A 22,158-nucleotide genomic window follows, 5' to 3' on the forward strand; every position below is an offset into this window, starting at 1 on the left:
ATATAATGGAATTACAAAGTGCAAAGACTGAAAATCTTAGATTAATATGGCAAAGGGATTTAGGATGTGAAATAAGTGAAGAGACATGGTCAAATATAATTTCCAAAGTTGGGTGGGCCACTAGGGATATTAAAAGCAAATTTACACATTAAAAAATTATACATAGATTCTACTATACCCCTGTGAAACTGTTTAGGATGGGCTTGGTGGAAGACAAACGGTGTTGGAAATGTAAAGGGGAAAATGGTACATTTTTACATGCCTTTTGGGAATGTCCTGTGGTTGTGCTTTTCTGGAAAGAGGTAGGCCTACTGGGGAAACTTGGAGACTGGATGGGGCTGATACTACCAGAATGCCCAAGGTTATTGTCAATGGCGTTTTTAAAACAAACATTGAACTAAAAACAAACATTAAACCAGGAGGGGCTCGCGCCCCTCAAAAACAAACAGGAAATCATCATATAAGGATGTAAAAAGGGAAAGAATATACAGTATTCATATACCGTAAGGGGAAAACCAGACCCATTGCAAGATGCTGTACTCTGTCAACCCTAAGTCATTCCAGCCTGTCAAAGTGGGCAGGGGTGAGGTGGGTTTGGGGAGTGAGGCCTGTAGTCTGACCTGTTTTGGCCTTGTTTTAAGGGCCTTTGAGGTACTGTGGTACCAGGAGGTGCAAGCATAGTCGAAGAAACCTTGTACGAGGGCTCCTGTTAGGGTCTTCAAGGTGTTTTTGTTGAGCAGTGAGGAGATCCTGTTTAGGAATCTTTGGTTGACTTTTTTTATTACGTTGGTGGCCATTTTATCACGGGAAAGTGATATAAATAAACATTATCATGCATGGCATGGGCAATGGGCATACAGTGTGCCAGAGTTTGTGGCCTCAAGGCTGTAGCCTATGTAATTTAAAATTACATCTTAATATGCTAGTCTATTGCATAATAATGACTATAGCCTATTCAGTGCTGTGTAATCTAAATAATGTTAAAGTATAACATCAACCACTCAGTCAATAAATAAACTGACAAATCAATTTGATCCAATAATAATAATAATAACAATAATAACAACAACAACAATAATAATAATAATAATAATAATAATAATAATAATAATAATATTATTATTTTTTTATTTTTTTAAATGTCAGCGCAAATCAGAGTTGACAGAACGTTATTGTGTCTAGCCTTCATCCTACTGCGCATAGAGGGAGCCCGACCTCAACTCGCTCCGAAAACAGCCGATCTACGAGCTCTCAACGGGTCGCGCGCGCGACGCGTTGAGAGCTTGTAAATCGGCTGTCTTTTTTGCGCGTGCGGCACCGTCGTACACCGAAGTAAGAATCCAGGGTTTATAATTTACCCACAATCCACCGCGCTCCGTCATCATCAACTCTGCTCTGTTAGCTGTGTCAAATCCAAGGTGAGTTGCTTTTCATAATGTTTATAATGTTTTATAACATTTAGTCTTATTTTAAAATATTATTATATTGTTATATATTTTAAATCTGCTGGTTTATTTCACTACGACATGACAGTAATTTAGGAGGATAAGCAGTTGGCACAGACATACTAGCAAAGCAGGTCATCTGAGTTTAGCATGCTAGTTAGCATTAGCAGCTGTATGGGTGATCTTAGTATAATCAACAGCACTACAATAACGGGGGTTTAATGCCTACCTATCATGCTTTGCTTGATTGATTGATTGGAAAATGATGTATTAACAGTTTGCAGACTTCATGGGTTTGATTGATTGAAGTATGTACAACTCTATGTACAAAACTGTGGACGACACCATAAAGCATTACACTGACATTAGAGCACTTCTTTACATCAGGGTCCTCCGTTTTCAATTCATAAGAACATTTAAAGGCAAATATACACTTTTATGCAAAAGAAAAGAGAGCTGAAAGAAAGCATCATATACAAGGTTTTGCTTAAAAAAAGGTAAAACGTGTACAGTATAGAAATATAGAGGGGGGGACACCACACATACAAGCGTAATGAAATTCCCAATGTATATTTTTATCCTGGGTTTAAGTTCTATTGTGATTTGTTTCTGGGGACACTGCAAAGTAGAAATGATAGTGTACTTCTGTTGGTAGCCTTGCCCTTGGATCGAGAGTGTAATTTGATTTATTTTATCGATACAGTTATACACAGATGTCAGAACTCAGAATCGATCATAGTCTTGATCAGAGGCTATTATCTTTTAGACCTAAATGCCAACTACACGGAGCAATGCATAGCTGAACTACTTTGAAAGCTATGTCATTCTGAAAGTACAAACTAATTCCAGTTCCAACACAAAACTTGTATCTGGCACAATCAAATATATTGGGGTGTCCTTGACCTGAAAAAGAGAAAAGTTGATACTGTTGTCAAGACGTCTATAACACTATGACTGTGTGTGATTGAACCCATTTAGACCTGAGGTCGATTCTAAAAACGCCTTCTAAAACCTAACCGTCCAAACTCTTATTACAAAAATATTCTTTGTCGCTATATGAGACACAGAGGTGGCTCACTGCATGAAAGGGATAACAACGTATATGTTTAAACCAGGTCTAAATACATGGGTTAATGTGATGATGATAACCCATGAATGTAACGTTTTACCAATTTGACAGCAATGGCGCTTCACCGGTTATTCCATCTGTCGTCGCTGTTCCGTTCGGCCGTGGCCTTAACGCTGCGCAGGAACATCGGCATCTCCGCTGTCCTCTTCACCAAGGCCAGCAATGTCAGCAATGTCATGGACCCCATCCAGAAACTGTTCCTGGACAAGATCCGTGACTACACCACCAAGAGCAAGTCAGTAGCGGTGTTCATTTCGTCAACTAAAGGCCTGCGCATACTACACATAATAGTTCTAGGTGATAACGTGACCACTACTGTGGTTGGGAAAGCTACAACATCATCACGCTGCGATGATGAGCACCAACCACTGTTTTGGTGGTCACCACCTTGTGACCTAAAACTGGAGTATGCATGGGTCTTAAAGCTATGACGGAAAATGTTTGGCCAGCGACTACCTTTTTTTCACTGACAATCTAAATATTTAAATAAAAATAAGCTATGATAGCTTAGTTTTAGCCATCATGACTAAATATATTGACAATGTTGTCAACTAATAAAAACTAGATTCAAATTTGGGGGAGGGACTAGTGGAGAAGAGTAGTTCCAGTGGAACTAAGATAAGATTATTTTTGTTTGGTGGTGAGCAGGTGTCGCACTCAGAAAATAGCAGATCTTCAAGCTCACAGCTCATTGAGCTTGTAGATTGCTATTTTCAGCAGTTTACGGCCCGTCAAAATACATTTTAGTCAATCAACTGTAGATTTAGTTGACTAAAATAGTAATATATGCTGGAGAACGCACGGAAGGAATATATATGTTCCCCACTGCTTTAAACCTGTGATGATTGAGATACAAAATATTGTAAAACTCTTGTAGTAGTGCCAGCTTCACTCTATACATAATAAATTCACATCTTTACACCTATAAAACTGTGCTGTTGATTCTGATGAGCTTAAAATAAGTGGGTGACTTTTTTTCTGGAAGAGAAAATGAAAATAAGCGGGGACCAGGAGAACAGACAGAGCTTGTACCAGCAGGTAGCATTTCGGTACGTCCACATTAGCAGCAGGTATGTACATGAGATTAGGCGTTAAGGTGCGAAAGAGCCTACTACCTATAGTTGCTAACCACCTACTGTGTCCAGTGCTGTGGGTGTAATTGTCTGTCTCATGAATCATCTTTCAGGGCTACAGGAGGCATTGTGGATGCGGGCCCTTCCTACCAGAAGAGCCTGGGTGATGAAGTTACCAAACTACAGAGACTATATGGAACAGGAGACCTCACCAAGTTCCCCAACTTCAAATTCACCGGTAAGCCTTGATTCATTGGCCAGTAAACGGCTCAGTGGTCCCGTGGTTACTGGTTAGAGTGTCGGGTCGGGGTTCGATCAAATAATTAGAAAATGGACCCAGTGCGTCCTTGCTTGGCATTGGGGCTAAGTAAATGCGACAATACCACTTGTCATGTGATGCAGCAATGAGGATGTGCATTTGGCACATAAGCCACAATGACCTCAGTCGAGACACAAAAAGTTCTTACAGAATGGAAATGATGAAACAAATTAAATTAGTTTTTTGGTTGCTTGTCAAGAACTCTTGCGTTACTATTTCTAAGCGAGAAAACTTCAAGTCCGACCTCCAAGCTTGAGTTTGTCATGTAGTATTGAGAAGGAATAAATTAGTAATCAGAGGATTGTGTTCCATTGTATGGTTTTGAAGGCAACTTCCATTCACTCATGTTTATTCCAGAGTTATAGTAGTGAGGCTTTACAAAATACGATAACTAACTCAAACTGTATTGTGTTCTTACACAACTAACTAAAACTACCAATCATAGGGGAAATAGCCTTTAGTTTTAGGGCCCTATTTTCGCCAGTGCCTTCCCTTTTTTTACTGTTTTTTTTTTTAAAACATTTTAAAATACTTCAAATAGCTGATCTACATCGACACATTGTGAGCTTGTAGATCGGCTATTTTTGCTTTTTCTGAGCTTTTTTAATCTCTTCCCTGTCTACCCCATATGAATAAAAAAATACGAAAAGCTTTTCACACAAGCTTTCCCAAAATGTGCAAACCTGCCTAAAAAAAAGGTGATAATAGTTTGAAAGTAATAAAAATGGAAAACCATAATGTAATAACTTTTCTTTCCTTCTGCTTCTCTTTCAGCTCCCCAACTTGAGGAGACCAAGTGAACCGCTACTTTGTGCATGTTGTACACCTGTCCTACTTAATGAAAATAAGTTGTATTTAATAAAGTGATAATGGGTTGAACCTTCATGTACAGCTTGCCAGTTAATTTACACTGATATGAGGTAAGGTCGGTTACGTATATAAGTTAAGATACAACATCATGAGTTCGAGGTAGTTTGACGCATTCAGGACGAGAACCCCTTTTGGTGTTTTAAGCATTATGTTATACTTTACCTATTGCAAAATAGCAGATCTACAAGCTTAAAGCGCAGCACTGCCACTACAAGCTTTAAAGATTTGGAGTGACACGGACACAGTCGAAAGGAGCCCCCCCAAAACTGCTAAGAAAGTATCAAAGCCCTGTTACTGAACATTGTAACGATTCGATAATGAAATGCAGTGATGCATGACCCTTTATTAAATGTTAGCCGGTGTCTGTCATTACACATTTAAAGTTTCAAAGTTTATTTAATCAAGGCGTATTTCAGGAGTAGTAGGGTTTTGAAGGGTTCATTTTTACCACATATAAAATATCAGACAGAACATGCACCTGTTTTGTACTTTTCTGTCTTTTTCTTTTTTTTTAAGTCCTTTGTCACTTCACTGTCATTTGAATCAGATTTGCAGATTGAGGAACACTGCCTTTATAATAGCTGTCGTGTTATATTAGCAGTTCATTGCTGGAATTTGAAATTAAACTACAAAGGGACAACTCATTGATTGGTTGCCTCTGCTACACATGACGGGTTCAAGTCTCATTCCTTGGGGTGGACATGTCCCTTACCTGTTTCCTGACTGAGGTAAACCTGGGGGGGGGGGGGGTTATGCCTGAAAAAAACAGCTGAAATTTTACCAAATCTAAATTAATGAAGTCCAACCATTAGCACAGAGAGAAAGAAATGCGCAGATAACCTGTCCTGGATACACATGTATGTTGAAGTCTCATATGAATAACACATTTCTTAAAGGCTAATAAATTAGAATTCTACAGTGGTTCTCAAAGTGAGGACCAGAGATCACCAGGGGGTAATTCCTAGGAAAGTTAGTTAATATAACATCAAATGTATCGATCTACAAGCTCACAACGCATTGCATAGCAATGTTTTGTGATCTTACAGTAGATTATTACTATTAAGCTAGGGAAAGAAGTGATCACATTTAAATAGTTTTGAAACATTTGAAAAACATTGTATGGGGGTCCTCCATGGCCACTTGACCAGATATATTAATTTGGGCTATGAAAACCACTAATACACTACACTAGGCTATATCACAAAAAGTACACTTATCAGTGGGGAAAAGGTATAGCCTACAGTGAGGAAATGTCACTATACTACATTACTACATTAATACAAATATCCCATGAACATTGTGTTGTCACTGCAGTGCTGTTTAAAGTTACATGTAAAGTGTCATGACTCAGACAATTTGTGATTTGGATTGAATGAAAATGATATGTAGTTTTTCATGGATTTTGACGATGAAAATCATGCTTTTCAATGACGTAGTAGGCCTATGTCGTTCATGGTCTTCTACGATTAAAAATATAAGGAAAATCATGCTTTTCAGTCAGAACATTTTAAAACCATTGGGATCAAACTAAGAACCTTGGGCATACAAACCACAGACGCATGGCCGATGCTATAGCAGCTTGGAAGGGGCTGGTGCTGACAACAAACACTATAATGATTCAGTGATTATATTTGGATTACTGTGTGACATAATTGGTAAAAATTGAATTGTATTAGCTACTTGTGACACACACTTCATTAGAGTCCAGTCCACTTCAACCGGAACTAATAAAAGGGTGCGTATACCCGAGTATATATGAAACAAAAAGGAGGAAGGATGCCGGTCTGAGAGTGAGAAATGGATGAAAACAGAGATTAATTATAATGATATAAATTATATGATTATAAATGCAGTTAAATGTCACCAAACCGGAACTTATAAAAGGGGTGCGTATACCCGAAGGGAACTCTTTTGCCCGAACACTACACACCACACTCGCACTCTATGCTCAGGCCCTTTCTGAAACCAGTCCCTTGACTTGAAGATGTCAAACAACTCCAATTTAATTTTCAACAAAAATGTATACTGACTCAAAAGCCTTCTCAACTGCATTACCCATGTCAGTGTGGCTCAGGAGAGGGTTCAATTCTCATTTTTCACTGACGCTGTCCATTCTGAAAGGTGAGTGAAGTAAGACGTTCTCAACTTCATCACGTATGCCAGTGTAGCTCAGGCGATAAGCCTGGGGTTTATAAACAGAACATTCTGGGTTCAAGTCCCCTGAAGAACATTTTCACTGTCCATTCTTTATTCTGAAAGGCTGGTTAAATATAAGTTCCCGATTATACCTTACATGCCCGAGTGGCTCAATAGATAAAAACTAGGCTTCATAAACCAAACGTCATAGGTTCAAACCTCAAAGAAAACTAATACTCAACCAAAAAGTCAAACAAAAACAAAAACAAAAAAAAAGAAATCAACTGAAACAAAACAGCTGAAATAAAGTGTCATAAAAAAACTCAAATATCTCAATAAAAAACTAAAAATAAACTGGTTCAAAAACTCAAACAAAACTAAAAGAAACTCAATCTAAACTAATACTCAAACAAAACTCAAACAAAACTAACAATCAACAAAAAACTCAAAAAATATTCAATATAAAAACTGAAACAACAAATCAAACAATTAGAGGTTCAAGCCTCTTGAATAATCTTCACTGTCCTTCTGAAAGGTGCAGTGTTTGAACCTCCTAAAGTGTGCATTGTTTTTTAACCTCCTAATGAAACTCCTAAAGAACCTCTATATTCTGAAAGGTGGGTTAAGTCAGACATTCTCAACTGCAACACTTATGCCTGTGTGGCTCATGAGTAAAATCCAGTGTTTGTACACCAAAGGTTGCGAGTTCGAACCTGCCACAGGACATTTTCAGTCCATTCTTTATTCTGACAGGCTGGTTAAATATAAGTTCCCGATTGCACCTTACATGCCAGTGTGGCGCAGGTGATAAGCCTGGGGTTTATAAACAGAACATTCTGGGTTCAAATCCCCTGAAGAACATTTTCACTGTCCATTCTTTATTCTGAAAGGCTGGTTAAATATAAGTTCCCGATTATACCTTACATGCCAGAGTGGCTCAATAGATAAAAACTAGGCTTCATAAACCAAACGTCATAGGTTCAAACCTCAAAGAAAACCAATACTCAACTAAAAGGTCAAACAAAAACAAAAACCAAAAAAAAAAAAAAAAATCAAACAAAACAGCTGAAATAAACTGTCATAAAAAAACTCAAATATCTCAATAAAAACTAAAAATAAAGTGGTTCAATCAAATTAATGTGAAAAGTACAAAAATCACTTTGCTTAATATGTACATTTCTTAAGCTCCGCCCCCAGGAGGCAGGCTCATAAAGAAAATCCCGCCCCAGAGGCGGGTTCCCAAAAAAGATCCTCCCCCTCCCACCGGAGCCAAAAGAGGGCGTGAGGAGCGAGGCGGCCTGCCTCGGCACTTTGGCCTTAAAAAGCCAGAAAATGAAGGTTTGCTCTGAGCAAGATTCAAACCCACCACCTTCAGCTTGTGAGACCTATGCTTTCCTCTTGCGCCACTAGGCATTTCACACTAATAAGAATTTGGAGGTTGTATTTAAGGTTGAAGGCAGAGGTGACCGGTCAAGGGATGAAAATCATTTTCAGACACCTCTACCCCTTGCCAGAATGATTGAATCTAAAAGTGATGATCAGGGTTCATGACGACTCAACTGAGATTTAGGTTATTGTTTAAAACCATCTGTGGGAACAATTTTACTCTGTTTCCCACATTGACTCTTTCATTGAGCAAACAAGATGTTTAGTTTGCCATAATGTAATTACATTGCATACCAGTTATTGTCATCTCTTAGTCTTAGTTTTAGATGACCAAAACTTTTGCACTTTGAATCAACCAGAAATATAATTGTTTTGTTTAATACATTACTTTTGCTGTTCTCACTCCAGACTTTATTTAAACAATTAAGTTGGATATAAAGTTTTCAAGTAGTTTCTCAGCACTTCTTTGATAAAAAAAGTGAGAACAAATGCACTATAGCCTGTTTATCAAAACCTAAAGTGTTTTGTGATTAGTATATATATTTCTACACATTTTTGTTAAAGAACATTTGCTGTTCTCACTTTAGACTGTTAAACGTCTTTAAAGTTTTCAACTCAAACAGTGCTGTTATGACCACAGCTCATCTTAGAATAGCTTATTTCATTTAAAAGAAATACCACTTTATACACTCATGGCATGCAGCATGTCAATCAAATCAATTATAGGCTGAGCTCCATACTTGTGAACTGCATTCTGTTTTGAGCTAGTGACTCAAGGATACCTTTTTTAAATTGAATCCAACAAATTCCATTTCATGTATTTATTGCAACAAACACCAAACAATTAAATACAAAAACAAACAACAATTTGGGGTAAGAACAGGACTATGGAAATTGTATACATGCGACCATGGCAGAGTAAGAACAGCTCAGTAAATTCAACTTGATGGTATTCCATCTTGGGAATCCATTAAAAGTGCTAAGGTGACCACACTGTTAATAGTTCCACAATGGCAAGAGTAGACAAGCCTATAAGTAGAACTCTGTTAGAACCACAATTGGCGAGAGTAGACAAGTCTATAAGTAGAACTCTGTTAGAACCACAATATGAAGGTACAGATCACAAAGGCAACATTTCTGCACATTTGGTCATCAACACTGATGTGTAGAGAAGGGAGGCCTGCGAAACATACATTAGGACCACCAAGTCCAAAAAGAATCAATGGCCTAAACTCAAAAAGTGCTAAAGCAATTACAAGCAGTTTCCTACTTTGCTCAGTCAGTGCAAACAAAGAAAGACCAAACAGGAAAGCTAGCATGGCCAGTAGGCTTTATAGGGGAGGGGCTAATCAGTGACTACTTACACCTGGGTAATTGGGGGAAAGGTTAAGTGTATGGTTATCAGAGGCATCTTCCATGCCTTTGTGGCATAAGTATAAAAACAAAGGTATATAAACCAAAAGTGATAGGTTCAAAACTCAAACATGACTCAATATTAAAACTAAAAGAAACAATACCATTGAAGATGTCAAACAACTCCAATTTATGAGTAAAATAATTTTCAACAAAAACGTACTGACTCAAAATTTATGTAATGTTCTCAACTGCATTTCTCATGCATATGTGGCTGAAGAGTAAAATCCAGAGTTCATTTCTGCGACAGAACATTTTCACTGTCCATCTAAATTCTAAAAGGTGGGTTAAATATAAGTCCCAGATTGTACCTTACAGCCCAGCGTGGCTCAAAAGATAAATCTGAGGTTTACAACCCAAAGGTTAATGGTTCAATACTCAAACAAAACAAACTCAAACAAAACTAATAATCAACAAAAAACTCAAACAAAACAAAAAGAAACTCAAACAAAACTAATAATCAACAAAAAACTCAAACAAAACAAAAAGAAACTCAATCAAAAATAATACTCAAACAAAACTAAAAGAAACTCAATCAACAAAAAACTCAAAAAATATTCAATATACAAACTGAAACAACAAATCAAAGCCTCTTGAATAACATTGTCCTTCTGAAAGGTGCAGTGTTTGAACCTCCTAAAGTGTGCATTGTTTTTTAACATCCTAATGGAACTCCTAAAGAACCTCTATATTCTGAAAGGTGGGTTAAGTCAGACATTCTCAACTGCATCACTTATGCCTGTGTGGCTCATGAGTAAAATCCAGTGTTTGTACACCAAAGGTTGCGAGTTCGAACCTGCCACAGGACATTTTCAGTCCATTCTTTATTCTGACAGGCTGGTTAAATATAAGTTCCCGATCATACCTTACATGCCTGTGTGGCGCAGGTGATAAGCCGGGGGTTTATAAACAGAACATTCTGGGTTCAAGTCCCCTGAAGTACATTTTCACTGTCCTTCTAAATTCTAAAAGGCTGGTTAAATATAAGTTCCCGATTATACCTTACATGCCTGTGTGGCGCAGGTGATAAGCCTGGGGTTTATAAACAGAACATTCTGGGTTCAAATCCCCTGAAGAACATTTTCACTGTCCATTCTTTATTCTGAAAGGCGGGTTAAATATAAGTTCCCGATTATACCTTACATGCCAGAGTGGCTCAATAGATAAAAACTAGGCTTCATAAACCAAACGTCATAGGTTCAAACCTCAAAGAAAACCAATACTCAACCAAAAGGTCAAACAAAAACAAAAACCAAAAAAAAAATCAAACAAAACAGCTGAAATAAACTGTCATAAAAAAACTCAAATATCTCAATAAAAACTAAAAATAAAGTGGTTCAATCAAATTAATGTGAAAAGTACAAAAATCACTTTGCTTAATATGTACATTTCTTAAGCTCCGCCCCCAGGAGGCAGGCTCATAAAGAAAATCCCGCCCCAGAGGCGGGTTCCCAAAAAAGATCCTCCCCCTCCCACCGGAGCCAAAAGAGGGCGTGAGGAGCGAGGCGGCCTGCCTCGGCACTTTGGCCTTAAAAAGCCAGAAAATGAAGGTTTGCTCTGAGCAAGATTCAAACCCACCACCTTCAGCTTGTGAGACCTATGCTTTCCTCTTGCGCCACTAGGCATTTCACACTAATAAGAATTTGGAGGTTGTATTTAAGGTTGAAGGCAGAGGTGACCGGTCAAGGGATGAAAATCATTTTCAGACACCTCTACCCCTTGCCAGAATGATTGAATCTAAAAGTGATGATCAGGGTTCATGACGACTCAACTGAGATTTAGGTTATTGTTTAAAACCATCTGTGGGAACAATTTTACTCTGTTTCCCACATTGACTCTTTCATTGAGCAAACAAGATGTTTAGTTTGCCATAATGTAATTACATTGCATACCAGTTATTGTCATCTCTTAGTCTTAGTTTTAGATGACCAAAACTTTTGCACTTTGAATCAACCAGAAATATAATTGTTTTGTTTAATACATTACTTTTGCTGTTCTCACTCCAGACTTTATTTAAACAATTAAGTTGGATATAAAGTTTTCAAGTAGTTTCTCAGCACTTCTTTGATAAAAAAAGTGAGAACAAATGCACTATAGCCTGTTTATCAAAACCTAAAGTGTTTTGTGATTAGTATATATATTTCTACACATTTTTGTTAAAGAACATTTGCTGTTCTCACTTTAGACTGTTAAACGTCTTTAAAGTTTTCAACTCAAACAGTGCTGTTATGACCACAGCTCATCTTAGAATAGCTTATTTCATTTAAAAGAAATACCACTTTATACACTCATGGCATGCAGCATGTCAATCAAATCAATTATAGGCTGAGCTCCATACTTGTGAACTGCATTCTGTTTTGAGCTAGTGACTCAAGGATACCTTTTTTAAATTGAATCCAACAAATTCCATTTCATGTATTTATTGCAACAAACACCAAACAATTAAATACAAAAACAAACAACAATTTGGGGTAAGAACAGGACTATGGAAATTGTATACATGCGACCATGGCAGAGTAAGAACAGCTCAGTAAATTCAACTTGATGGTATTCCATCTTGGGAATCCATTAAAAGTGCTAAGGTGACCACACTGTTAATAGTTCCACAATGGCAAGAGTAGACAAGCCTATAAGTAGAACTCTGTTAGAACCACAATTGGCGAGAGTAGACAAGTCTATAAGTAGAACTCTGTTAGAACCACAATATGAAGGTACAGATCACAAAGGCAACATTTCTGCACATTTGGTCATCAACACTGATGTGTAGAGAAGGGAGGCCTGCGAAACATACATTAGGACCACCAAGTCCAAAAAGAATCAATGGCCTAAACTCAAAAAGTGCTAAAGCAATTACAAGCAGTTTCCTACTTTGCTCAGTCAGTGCAAACAAAGAAAGACCAAACAGGAAAGCTAGCATGGCCAGTAGGCTTTATAGGGGAGGGGCTAATCAGTGACTACTTACACCTGGGTAATTGGGGGAAAGGTTAAGTGTATGGTTATCAGAGGCATCTTCCATGCCTTTGTGGCATAAGTATAAAAACAAAGGTATATAAACCAAAAGTGATAGGTTCAAAACTCAAACATGACTCAATATTAAAACTAAAAGAAACAATACCATTGAAGATGTCAAACAACTCCAATTTATGAGTAAAATAATTTTCAACAAAAACGTACTGACTCAAAATTTATGTAATGTTCTCAACTGCATTTCTCATGCATATGTGGCTGAAGAGTAAAATCCAGAGTTCATTTCTGCGACAGAACATTTTCACTGTCCATCTAAATTCTAAAAGGTGGGTTAAATATAAGTCCCAGATTGTACCTTACAGCCCAGCGTGGCTCAAAAGATAAATCTGAGGTTTACAACCCAAAGGTTAATGGTTCAATACTCAAACAAAACAAACTCAAACAAAACTAATAATCAACAAAAAACTCAAACAAAACAAAAAGAAACTCAAACAAAACTAATAATCAACAAAAAACTCAAACAAAACAAAAAGAAACTCAATCAAAAATAATACTCAAACAAAACTAAAAGAAACTCAATCAACAAAAAACTCAAAAAATATTCAATATACAAACTGAAACAACAAATCAAAGCCTCTTGAATAACATTGTCCTTCTGAAAGGTGCAGTGTTTGAACCTCCTAAAGTGTGCATTGTTTTTTAACATCCTAATGGAACTCCTAAAGAACCTCTATATTCTGAAAGGTGGGTTAAGTCAGACATTCTCAACTGCATCACTTATGCCTGTGTGGCTCATGAGTAAAATCCAGTGTTTGTACACCAAAGGTTGCGAGTTCGAACCTGCCACAGGACATTTTCAGTCCATTCTTTATTCTGACAGGCTGGTTAAATATAAGTTCCCGATCATACCTTACATGCCTGTGTGGCGCAGGTGATAAGCCGGGGGTTTATAAACAGAACATTCTGGGTTCAAGTCCCCTGAAGTACATTTTCACTGTCCTTCTAAATTCTAAAAGGCTGGTTAAATATAAGTTCCCGATTATACCTTACATGCCTGTGTGGCGCAGGTGATAAGCCTGGGGTTTATAAACAGAACATTCTGGGTTCAAATCCCCTGAAGAACATTTTCACTGTCCATTCTTTATTCTGAAAGGCGGGTTAAATATAAGTTCCCGATTATACCTTACATGCCAGAGTGGCTCAATAGATAAAAACTAGGCTTCATAAACCAAACGTCATAGGTTCAAACCTCAAAGAAAACCAATACTCAACCAAAAGGTCAAACAAAAACAAAAACCAAAAAAAAAATCAAACAAAACAGCTGAAATAAACTGTCATAAAAAAACTCAAATATCTCAATAAAAACTAAAAATAAAGTGGTTCAATCAAATTAATGTGAAAAGTACAAAAATCACTTTGCTTAATATGTACATTTCTTAAGCTCCGCCCCCAGGAGGCAGGCTCATAAAGAAAATCCCGCCCCAGAGGCGGGTTCCCAAAAAAGATCCTCCCCCTCCCACCGGAGCCAAAAGAGGGCGTGAGGAGCGAGGCGGCCTGCCTCGGCACTTTGGCCTTAAAAAGCCAGAAAATGAAGGTTTGCTCTGAGCAAGATTCAAACCCACCACCTTCAGCTTGTGAGACCTATGCTTTCCTCTTGCGCCACTAGGCATTTCACACTAATAAGAATTTGGAGGTTGTATTTAAGGTTGAAGGCAGAGGTGACCGGTCAAGGGATGAAAATCATTTTCAGACACCTCTACCCCTTGCCAGAATGATTGAATCTAAAAGTGATGATCAGGGTTCATGACGACTCAACTGAGATTTAGGTTATTGTTTAAAACCATCTGTGGGAACAATTTTACTCTGTTTCCCACATTGACTCTTTCATTGAGCAAACAAGATGTTTAGTTTGCCATAATGTAATTACATTGCATACCAGTTATTGTCATCTCTTAGTCTTAGTTTTAGATGACCAAAACTTTTGCACTTTGAATCAACCAGAAATATAATTGTTTTGTTTAATACATTACTTTTGCTGTTCTCACTCCAGACTTTATTTAAACAATTAAGTTGGATATAAAGTTTTCAAGTAGTTTCTCAGCACTTCTTTGATAAAAAAAGTGAGAACAAATGCACTATAGCCTGTTTATCAAAACCTAAAGTGTTTTGTGATTAGTATATATATTTCTACACATTTTTGTTAAAGAACATTTGCTGTTCTCACTTTAGACTGTTAAACGTCTTTAAAGTTTTCAACTCAAACAGTGCTGTTATGACCACAGCTCATCTTAGAATAGCTTATTTCATTTAAAAGAAATACCACTTTATACACTCATGGCATGCAGCATGTCAATCAAATCAATTATAGGCTGAGCTCCATACTTGTGAACTGCATTCTGTTTTGAGCTAGTGACTCAAGGATACCTTTTTTAAATTGAATCCAACAAATTCCATTTCATGTATTTATTGCAACAAACACCAAACAATTAAATACAAAAACAAACAACAATTTGGGGTAAGAACAGGACTATGGAAATTGTATACATGCGACCATGGCAGAGTAAGAACAGCTCAGTAAATTCAACTTGATGGTATTCCATCTTGGGAATCCATTAAAAGTGCTAAGGTGACCACACTGTTAATAGTTCCACAATGGCAAGAGTAGACAAGCCTATAAGTAGAACTCTGTTAGAACCACAATTGGCGAGAGTAGACAAGTCTATAAGTAGAACTCTGTTAGAACCACAATATGAAGGTACAGATCACAAAGGCAACATTTCTGCACATTTGGTCATCAACACTGATGTGTAGAGAAGGGAGGCCTGCGAAACATACATTAGGACCACCAAGTCCAAAAAGAATCAATGGCCTAAACTCAAAAAGTGCTAAAGCAATTACAAGCAGTTTCCTACTTTGCTCAGTCAGTGCAAACAAAGAAAGACCAAACAGGAAAGCTAGCATGGCCAGTAGGCTTTATAGGGGAGGGGCTAATCAGTGACTACTTACACCTGGGTAATTGGGGGAAAGGTTAAGTGTATGGTTATCAGAGGCATCTTCCATGCCTTTGTGGCATAAGTATAAAAACAAAGGTATATAAACCAAAAGTGATAGGTTCAAAACTCAAACATGACTCAATATTAAAACTAAAAGAAACAATACCATTGAAGATGTCAAACAACTCCAATTTATGAGTAAAATAATTTTCAACAAAAACGTACTGACTCAAAATTTATGTAATGTTCTCAACTGCATTTCTCATGCATATGTGGCTGAAGAGTAAAATCCAGAGTTCATTTCTGCGACAGAACATTTTCACTGTCCATCTAAATTCTAAAAGGTGGGTTAAATATAAGTCCCAGATTGTACCTTACAGCCCAGCGTGGCTCAAAAGATAAATCTGAGGTTTACAACCCAAAGGTTAATGGTTCAATACTCAAACAAAACAAACTCAAACAAAACTAATAATCAACAAAAAACTCAAACAAAACAAAAAGAAACTCAAACAAAACTAATAATCAACAAAAAACTCAAACAAAACAAAAAGAAACTCAATCAAAAATAATACTAAAAGAAACTCAATCAACAAAAAACTCAAAAAATATTCAATATACAAACTGAAACAACAAATCAAAGCCTCTTGAATAACATTGTCCTTCTGAAAGGTGCAGTGTTTGAACCTCCTAAAGTGTGCATTGTTTTTTAACATCCTAATGGAACTCCTAAAGAACCTCTATATTCTGAAAGGTGGGTTAAGTCAGACATTCTCAACTGCATCACTTATGCCTGTGTGGCTCATGAGTAAAATCCAGTGTTTGTACACCAAAGGTTGCGAGTTCGAACCTGCCACAGGACATTTTCAGTCCATTCTTTATTCTGACAGGCTGGTTAAATATAAGTTCCCGATCATACCTTACATGCCTGTGTGGCGCAGGTGATAAGCCTGGGGTTTATAAACAGAACATTCTGGGTTCAAATCCCCTGAAGAACATTTTCACTGTCCATTCTTTATTCTGAAAGGCGGGTTAAATATAAGTTCCCGATTATACCTTACATGCCAGAGTGGCTCAATAGATAAAAACTAGGCTTCATAAACCAAACGTCATAGGTTCAAACCTCAAAGAAAACCAATACTCAACCAAAAGGTCAAACAAAAACAAAAACCAAAAAAAAAAAAAAAAATCAAACAAAACAGCTGAAATAAACTGTCATAAAAAAACTCAAATATCTCAATAAAAACTAAAAATAAAGTGGTTCAATCAAATTAATGTGAAAAGTACAAAAATCACTTTGCTTAATATGTACATTTCTTAAGCTCCGCCCCCAGGAGGCAGGCTCATAAAGAAAATCCCGCCCCAGAGGCGGGTTCCCAAAAAAGATCCTCCCCCTCCCACCGGAGCCAAAAGAGGGCGTGAGGAGCGAGGCGGCCTGCCTCGGCACTTTGGCCTTAAAAAGCCAGAAAATGAAGGTTTGCTCTGAGCAAGATTCAAACCCACCACCTTCAGCTTGTGAGACCTATGCTTTCCTCTTGCGCCACTAGGCATTTCACACTAATAAGAATTTGGAGGTTGTATTTAAGGTTGAAGGCAGAGGTGACCGGTCAAGGGATGAAAATCATTTTCAGACACCTCTACCCCTTGCCAGAATGATTGAATCTAAAAGTGATGATCAGGGTTCGTGACGACTCAACTGAGATTTAGGTTATTGTTTAAAACCATCTGTGGGAACAATTTTACTCTGTTTCCCACATTGACTCTTTCATTGAGCAAACAAGATGTTTAGTTTGCCATAATGTAATTACATTGCATACCAGTTATTGTCATCTCTTAGTCTTAGTTTTAGATGACCAAAACTTTTGCACTTTGAATCAACCAGAAATATAATTGTTTTGTTTAATACATTACTTTTGCTGTTCTCACTCCAGACTTTATTTAAACAATTAAGTTGGATATAAAGTTTTCAAGTAGTTTCTCAGCACTTCTTTGATAAAAAAAGTGAGAACAAATGCACTATAGCCTGTTTATCAAAACCTAAAGTGTTTTGTGATTAGTATATATATTTCTACACATTTTTGTTAAAGAACATTTGCTGTTCTCACTTTAGACTGTTAAACGTCTTTAAAGTTTTCAACTCAAACAGTGCTGTTATGACCACAGCTCATCTTAGAATAGCTTATTTCATTTAAAAGAAATACCACTTTATACACTCATGGCATGCAGCATGTCAATCAAATCAATTATAGGCTGAGCTCCATACTTGTGAACTGCATTCTGTTTTGAGCTAGTGACTCAAGGATACCTTTTTTAAATTGAATCCAACAAATTCCATTTCATGTATTTATTGCAACAAACACCAAACAATTAAATACAAAAACAAACAACAATTTGGGGTAAGAACAGGACTATGGAAATTGTATACATGCGACCATGGCAGAGTAAGAACAGCTCAGTAAATTCAACTTGATGGTATTCCATCTTGGGAATCCATTAAAAGTGCTAAGGTGACCACACTGTTAATAGTTCCACAATGGCAAGAGTAGACAAGCCTATAAGTAGAACTCTGTTAGAACCACAATTGGCGAGAGTAGACAAGTCTATAAGTAGAACTCTGTTAGAACCACAATATGAAGGTACAGATCACAAAGGCAACATTTCTGCACATTTGGTCATCAACACTGATGTGTAGAGAAGGGAGGCCTGCGAAACATACATTAGGACCACCAAGTCCAAAAAGAATCAATGGCCTAAACTCAAAAAGTGCTAAAGCAATTACAAGCAGTTTCCTACTTTGCTCAGTCAGTGCAAACAAAGAAAGACCAAACAGGAAAGCTAGCATGGCCAGTAGGCTTTATAGGGGAGGGGCTAATCAGTGACTACTTACACCTGGGTAATTGGGGGAAAGGTTAAGTGTATGGTTATCAGAGGCATCTTCCATGCCTTTGTGGCATAAGTATAAAAACAAAGGTATATAAACCAAAAGTGATAGGTTCAAAACTCAAACATGACTCAATATTAAAACTAAAAGAAACAATACCATTGAAGATGTCAAACAACTCCAATTTATGAGTAAAATAATTTTCAACAAAAACGTACTGACTCAAAATTTATGTAATGTTCTCAACTGCATTTCTCATGCATATGTGGCTGAAGAGTAAAATCCAGAGTTCATTTCTGCGACAGAACATTTTCAGTCCATCTAAATTCTAAAAGGTGGGTTAAATATAAGTCCCAGATTGTACCTTACAGCCCAGCGTGGCTCAAAAGATAAATCTGAGGTTTACAACCCAAAGGTTAATGGTTCAATACTCAAACAAAACAAACTCAAACAAAACTAATAATCAACAAAAAACTCAAACAAAACAAAAAGAAACTCAAACAAAACTAATAATCAACAAAAAACTCAAACAAAACAAAAAGAAACTCAATCAAAAATAATACTCAAACTAAACTAAAAGAAACTCAATCAACAAAAAACTCAAAAAATATTCAATATACAAACTGAAACAACAAATCAAAGCCTCTTGAATAACATTGTCCTTCTGAAAGGTGCAGTGTTTGAACCTCCTAAAGTGTGCATTGTTTTTTAACATCCTAATGGAACTCCTAAAGAACCTCTATATTCTGAAAGGTGGGTTAAGTCAGACATTCTCAACTGCATCACTTATGCCTGTGTGGCTCATGAGTAAAATCCAGTGTTTGTACACCAAAGGTTGCGAGTTCGAACCTGCCACAGGACATTTTCAGTCCATTCTTTATTCTGACAGGCTGGTTAAATATAAGTTCCCGATCATACCTTACATGCCTGTGTGGCGCAGGTGATAAGCCGGGGGTTTATAAACAGAACATTCTGGGTTCAAGTCCCCTGAAGTACATTTTCACTGTCCTTCTAAATTCTAAAAGGCTGGTTAAATATAAGTTCCCGATTATACCTTACATGCCTGTGTGGCGCAGGTGATAAGCCTGGGGTTTATAAACAGAACATTCTGGGTTCAAATCCCCTGAAGAACATTTTCACTGTCCATTCTTTATTCTGAAAGGCGGGTTAAATATAAGTTCCCGATTATACCTTACATGCCAGAGTGGCTCAATAGATAAAAACTAGGCTTCATAAACCAAACGTCATAGGTTCAAACCTCAAAGAAAACCAATACTCAACCAAAAGGTCAAACAAAAACAAAAACCAAAAAAAAAAAAAAAAATCAAACAAAACAGCTGAAATAAACTGTCATAAAAAAACTCAAATATCTCAATAAAAACTAAAAATAAAGTGGTTCAATCAAATTAATGTGAAAAGTACAAAAATCACTTTGCTTAATATGTACATTTCTTAAGCTCCGCCCCCAGGAGGCAGGCTCATAAAGAAAATCCCGCCCCAGAGGCGGGTTCCCAAAAAAGATCCTCCCCCTCCCACCGGAGCCAAAAGAGGGCGTGAGGAGCGAGGCGGCCTGCCTCGGCACTTTGGCCTTAAAAAGCCAGAAAATGAAGGTTTGCTCTGAGCAAGATTCAAACCCACCACCTTCAGCTTGTGAGACCTATGCTTTCCTCTTGCGCCACTAGGCATTTCACACTAATAAGAATTTGGAGGTTGTATTTAAGGTTGAAGGCAGAGGTGACCGGTCAAGGGATGAAAATCATTTTCAGACACCTCTACCCCTTGCCAGAATGATTGAATCTAAAAGTGATGATCAGGGTTCATGACGACTCAACTGAGATTTAGGTTATTGTTTAAAACCATCTGTGGGAACAATTTTACTCTGTTTCCCACATTGACTCTTTCATTGAGCAAACAAGATGTTTAGTTTGCCATAATGTAATTACATTGCATACCAGTTATTGTCATCTCTTAGTCTTAGTTTTAGATGACCAAAACTTTTGCACTTTGAATCAACCAGAAATATAATTGTTTTGTTTAATACATTACTTTTGCTGTTCTCACTCCAGACTTTATTTAAACAATTAAGTTGGATATAAAGTTTTCAAGTAGTTTCTCAGCACTTCTTTGATAAAAAAAGTGAGAACAAATGCACTATAGCCTGTTTATCAAAACCTAAAGTGTTTTGTGATTAGTATATATATTTCTACACATTTTTGTTAAAGAACATTTGCTGTTCTCACTTTAGACTGTTAAACGTCTTTAAAGTTTTCAACTCAAACAGTGCTGTTATGACCACAGCTCATCTTAGAATAGCTTATTTCATTTAAAAGAAATACCACTTTATACACTCATGGCATGCAGCATGTCAATCAAATCAATTATAGGCTGAGCTCCATACTTGTGAACTGCATTCTGTTTTGAGCTAGTGACTCAAGGATACCTTTTTTAAATTGAATCCAACAAATTCCATTTCATGTATTTATTGCAACAAACACCAAACAATTAAATACAAAAACAAACAACAATTTGGGGTAAGAACAGGACTATGGAAATTGTATACATGCGACCATGGCAGAGTAAGAACAGCTCAGTAAATTCAACTTGATGGTATTCCATCTTGGGAATCCATTAAAAGTGCTAAGGTGACCACACTGTTAATAGTTCCACAATGGCAAGAGTAGACAAGCCTATAAGTAGAACTCTGTTAGAACCACAATTGGCGAGAGTAGACAAGTCTATAAGTAGAACTCTGTTAGAACCACAATATGAAGGTACAGATCACAAAGGCAACATTTCTGCACATTTGGTCATCAACACTGATGTGTAGAGAAGGGAGGCCTGCGAAACATACATTAGGACCACCAAGTCCAAAAAGAATCAATGGCCTAAACTCAAAAAGTGCTAAAGCAATTACAAGCAGTTTCCTACTTTGCTCAGTCAGTGCAAACAAAGAAAGACCAAACAGGAAAGCTAGCATGGCCAGTAGGCTTTATAGGGGAGGGGCTAATCAGTGACTACTTACACCTGGGTAATTGGGGGAAAGGTTAAGTGTATGGTTATCAGAGGCATCTTCCATGCCTTTGTGGCATAAGTATAAAAACAAAGGTATATAAACCAAAAGTGATAGGTTCAAAACTCAAACATGACTCAATATTAAAACTAAAAGAAACAATACCATTGAAGATGTCAAACAACTCCAATTTATGAGTAAAATAATTTTCAACAAAAACGTACTGACTCAAAATTTATGTAATGTTCTCAACTGCATTTCTCATGCATATGTGGCTGAAGAGTAAAATCCAGAGTTCATTTCTGCGACAGAACATTTTCACTGTCCATCTAAATTCTAAAAGGTGGGTTAAATATAAGTCCCAGATTGTACCTTACAGCCCAGCGTGGCTCAAAAGATAAATCTGAGGTTTACAACCCAAAGGTTAATGGTTCAATACTCAAACAAAACAAACTCAAACAAAACTAATAATCAACAAAAAACTCAAACAAAACAAAAAGAAACTCAAACAAAACTAATAATCAACAAAAAACTCAAAC

General features: G+C 37.1%; 1 protein-coding gene across 2 annotated transcripts; it reads left to right on the plus strand.

The window, feature by feature from the left end:
- The first annotated feature begins 1,318 nt into the window (after positions 1–1,318).
- On the plus strand, positions 1,319–4,845 carry LOC310854180 (ATP synthase-coupling factor 6, mitochondrial-like). 2 transcript variants are annotated; one of them, XM_083758714.1, is made up of 4 exons: positions 1,319–1,418; positions 2,626–2,809; positions 3,761–3,885; positions 4,741–4,845. In XM_083758714.1, the coding sequence occupies exons 2-4, from the start codon at positions 2,628–2,630 to the stop codon at positions 4,764–4,766; spliced, it is 333 nt and encodes a 110-aa protein (XP_083614840.1). In that variant the 5' UTR covers positions 1,319–1,418; positions 2,626–2,627; the 3' UTR covers positions 4,767–4,845. The 2 variants fall into 2 exon arrangements, with proteins under 2 accessions (XP_083614840.1, XP_083614841.1); XM_083758715.1 differs by lacking the exon at positions 1,319–1,418 and adding an exon at positions 1,555–1,587 and having other exon boundaries at positions 2,624–2,809.
- The last annotated feature ends 17,313 nt before the right edge of the window (positions 4,846–22,158 follow it).

Source organism: Protomyctophum parallelum (genome assembly GCF_964188405.1).
Source record: "Protomyctophum parallelum genome assembly, chromosome: 23".
In the NCBI taxonomy this organism is placed as follows: domain Eukaryota; kingdom Metazoa; phylum Chordata; class Actinopteri; order Myctophiformes; family Myctophidae; genus Protomyctophum; species Protomyctophum parallelum.

Coding starts and splice junctions, on each gene's coding strand:
- LOC310854180 (XM_083758714.1), top strand. CDS start 2,628: ATGGCGCTTCACCGGTTATTCCATCTGTCGTCGCTGTTCCGTTCGGCC. Junction 2,810..3,760: donor GACTACACCACCAAGAGCAA/GTCAGTAGCGGT, acceptor ATCATCTTTCAG/GGCTACAGGAGGCATTGTGG. Junction 3,886..4,740: donor CCCCAACTTCAAATTCACCG/GTAAGCCTTGAT, acceptor CTTCTCTTTCAG/CTCCCCAACTTGAGGAGACC.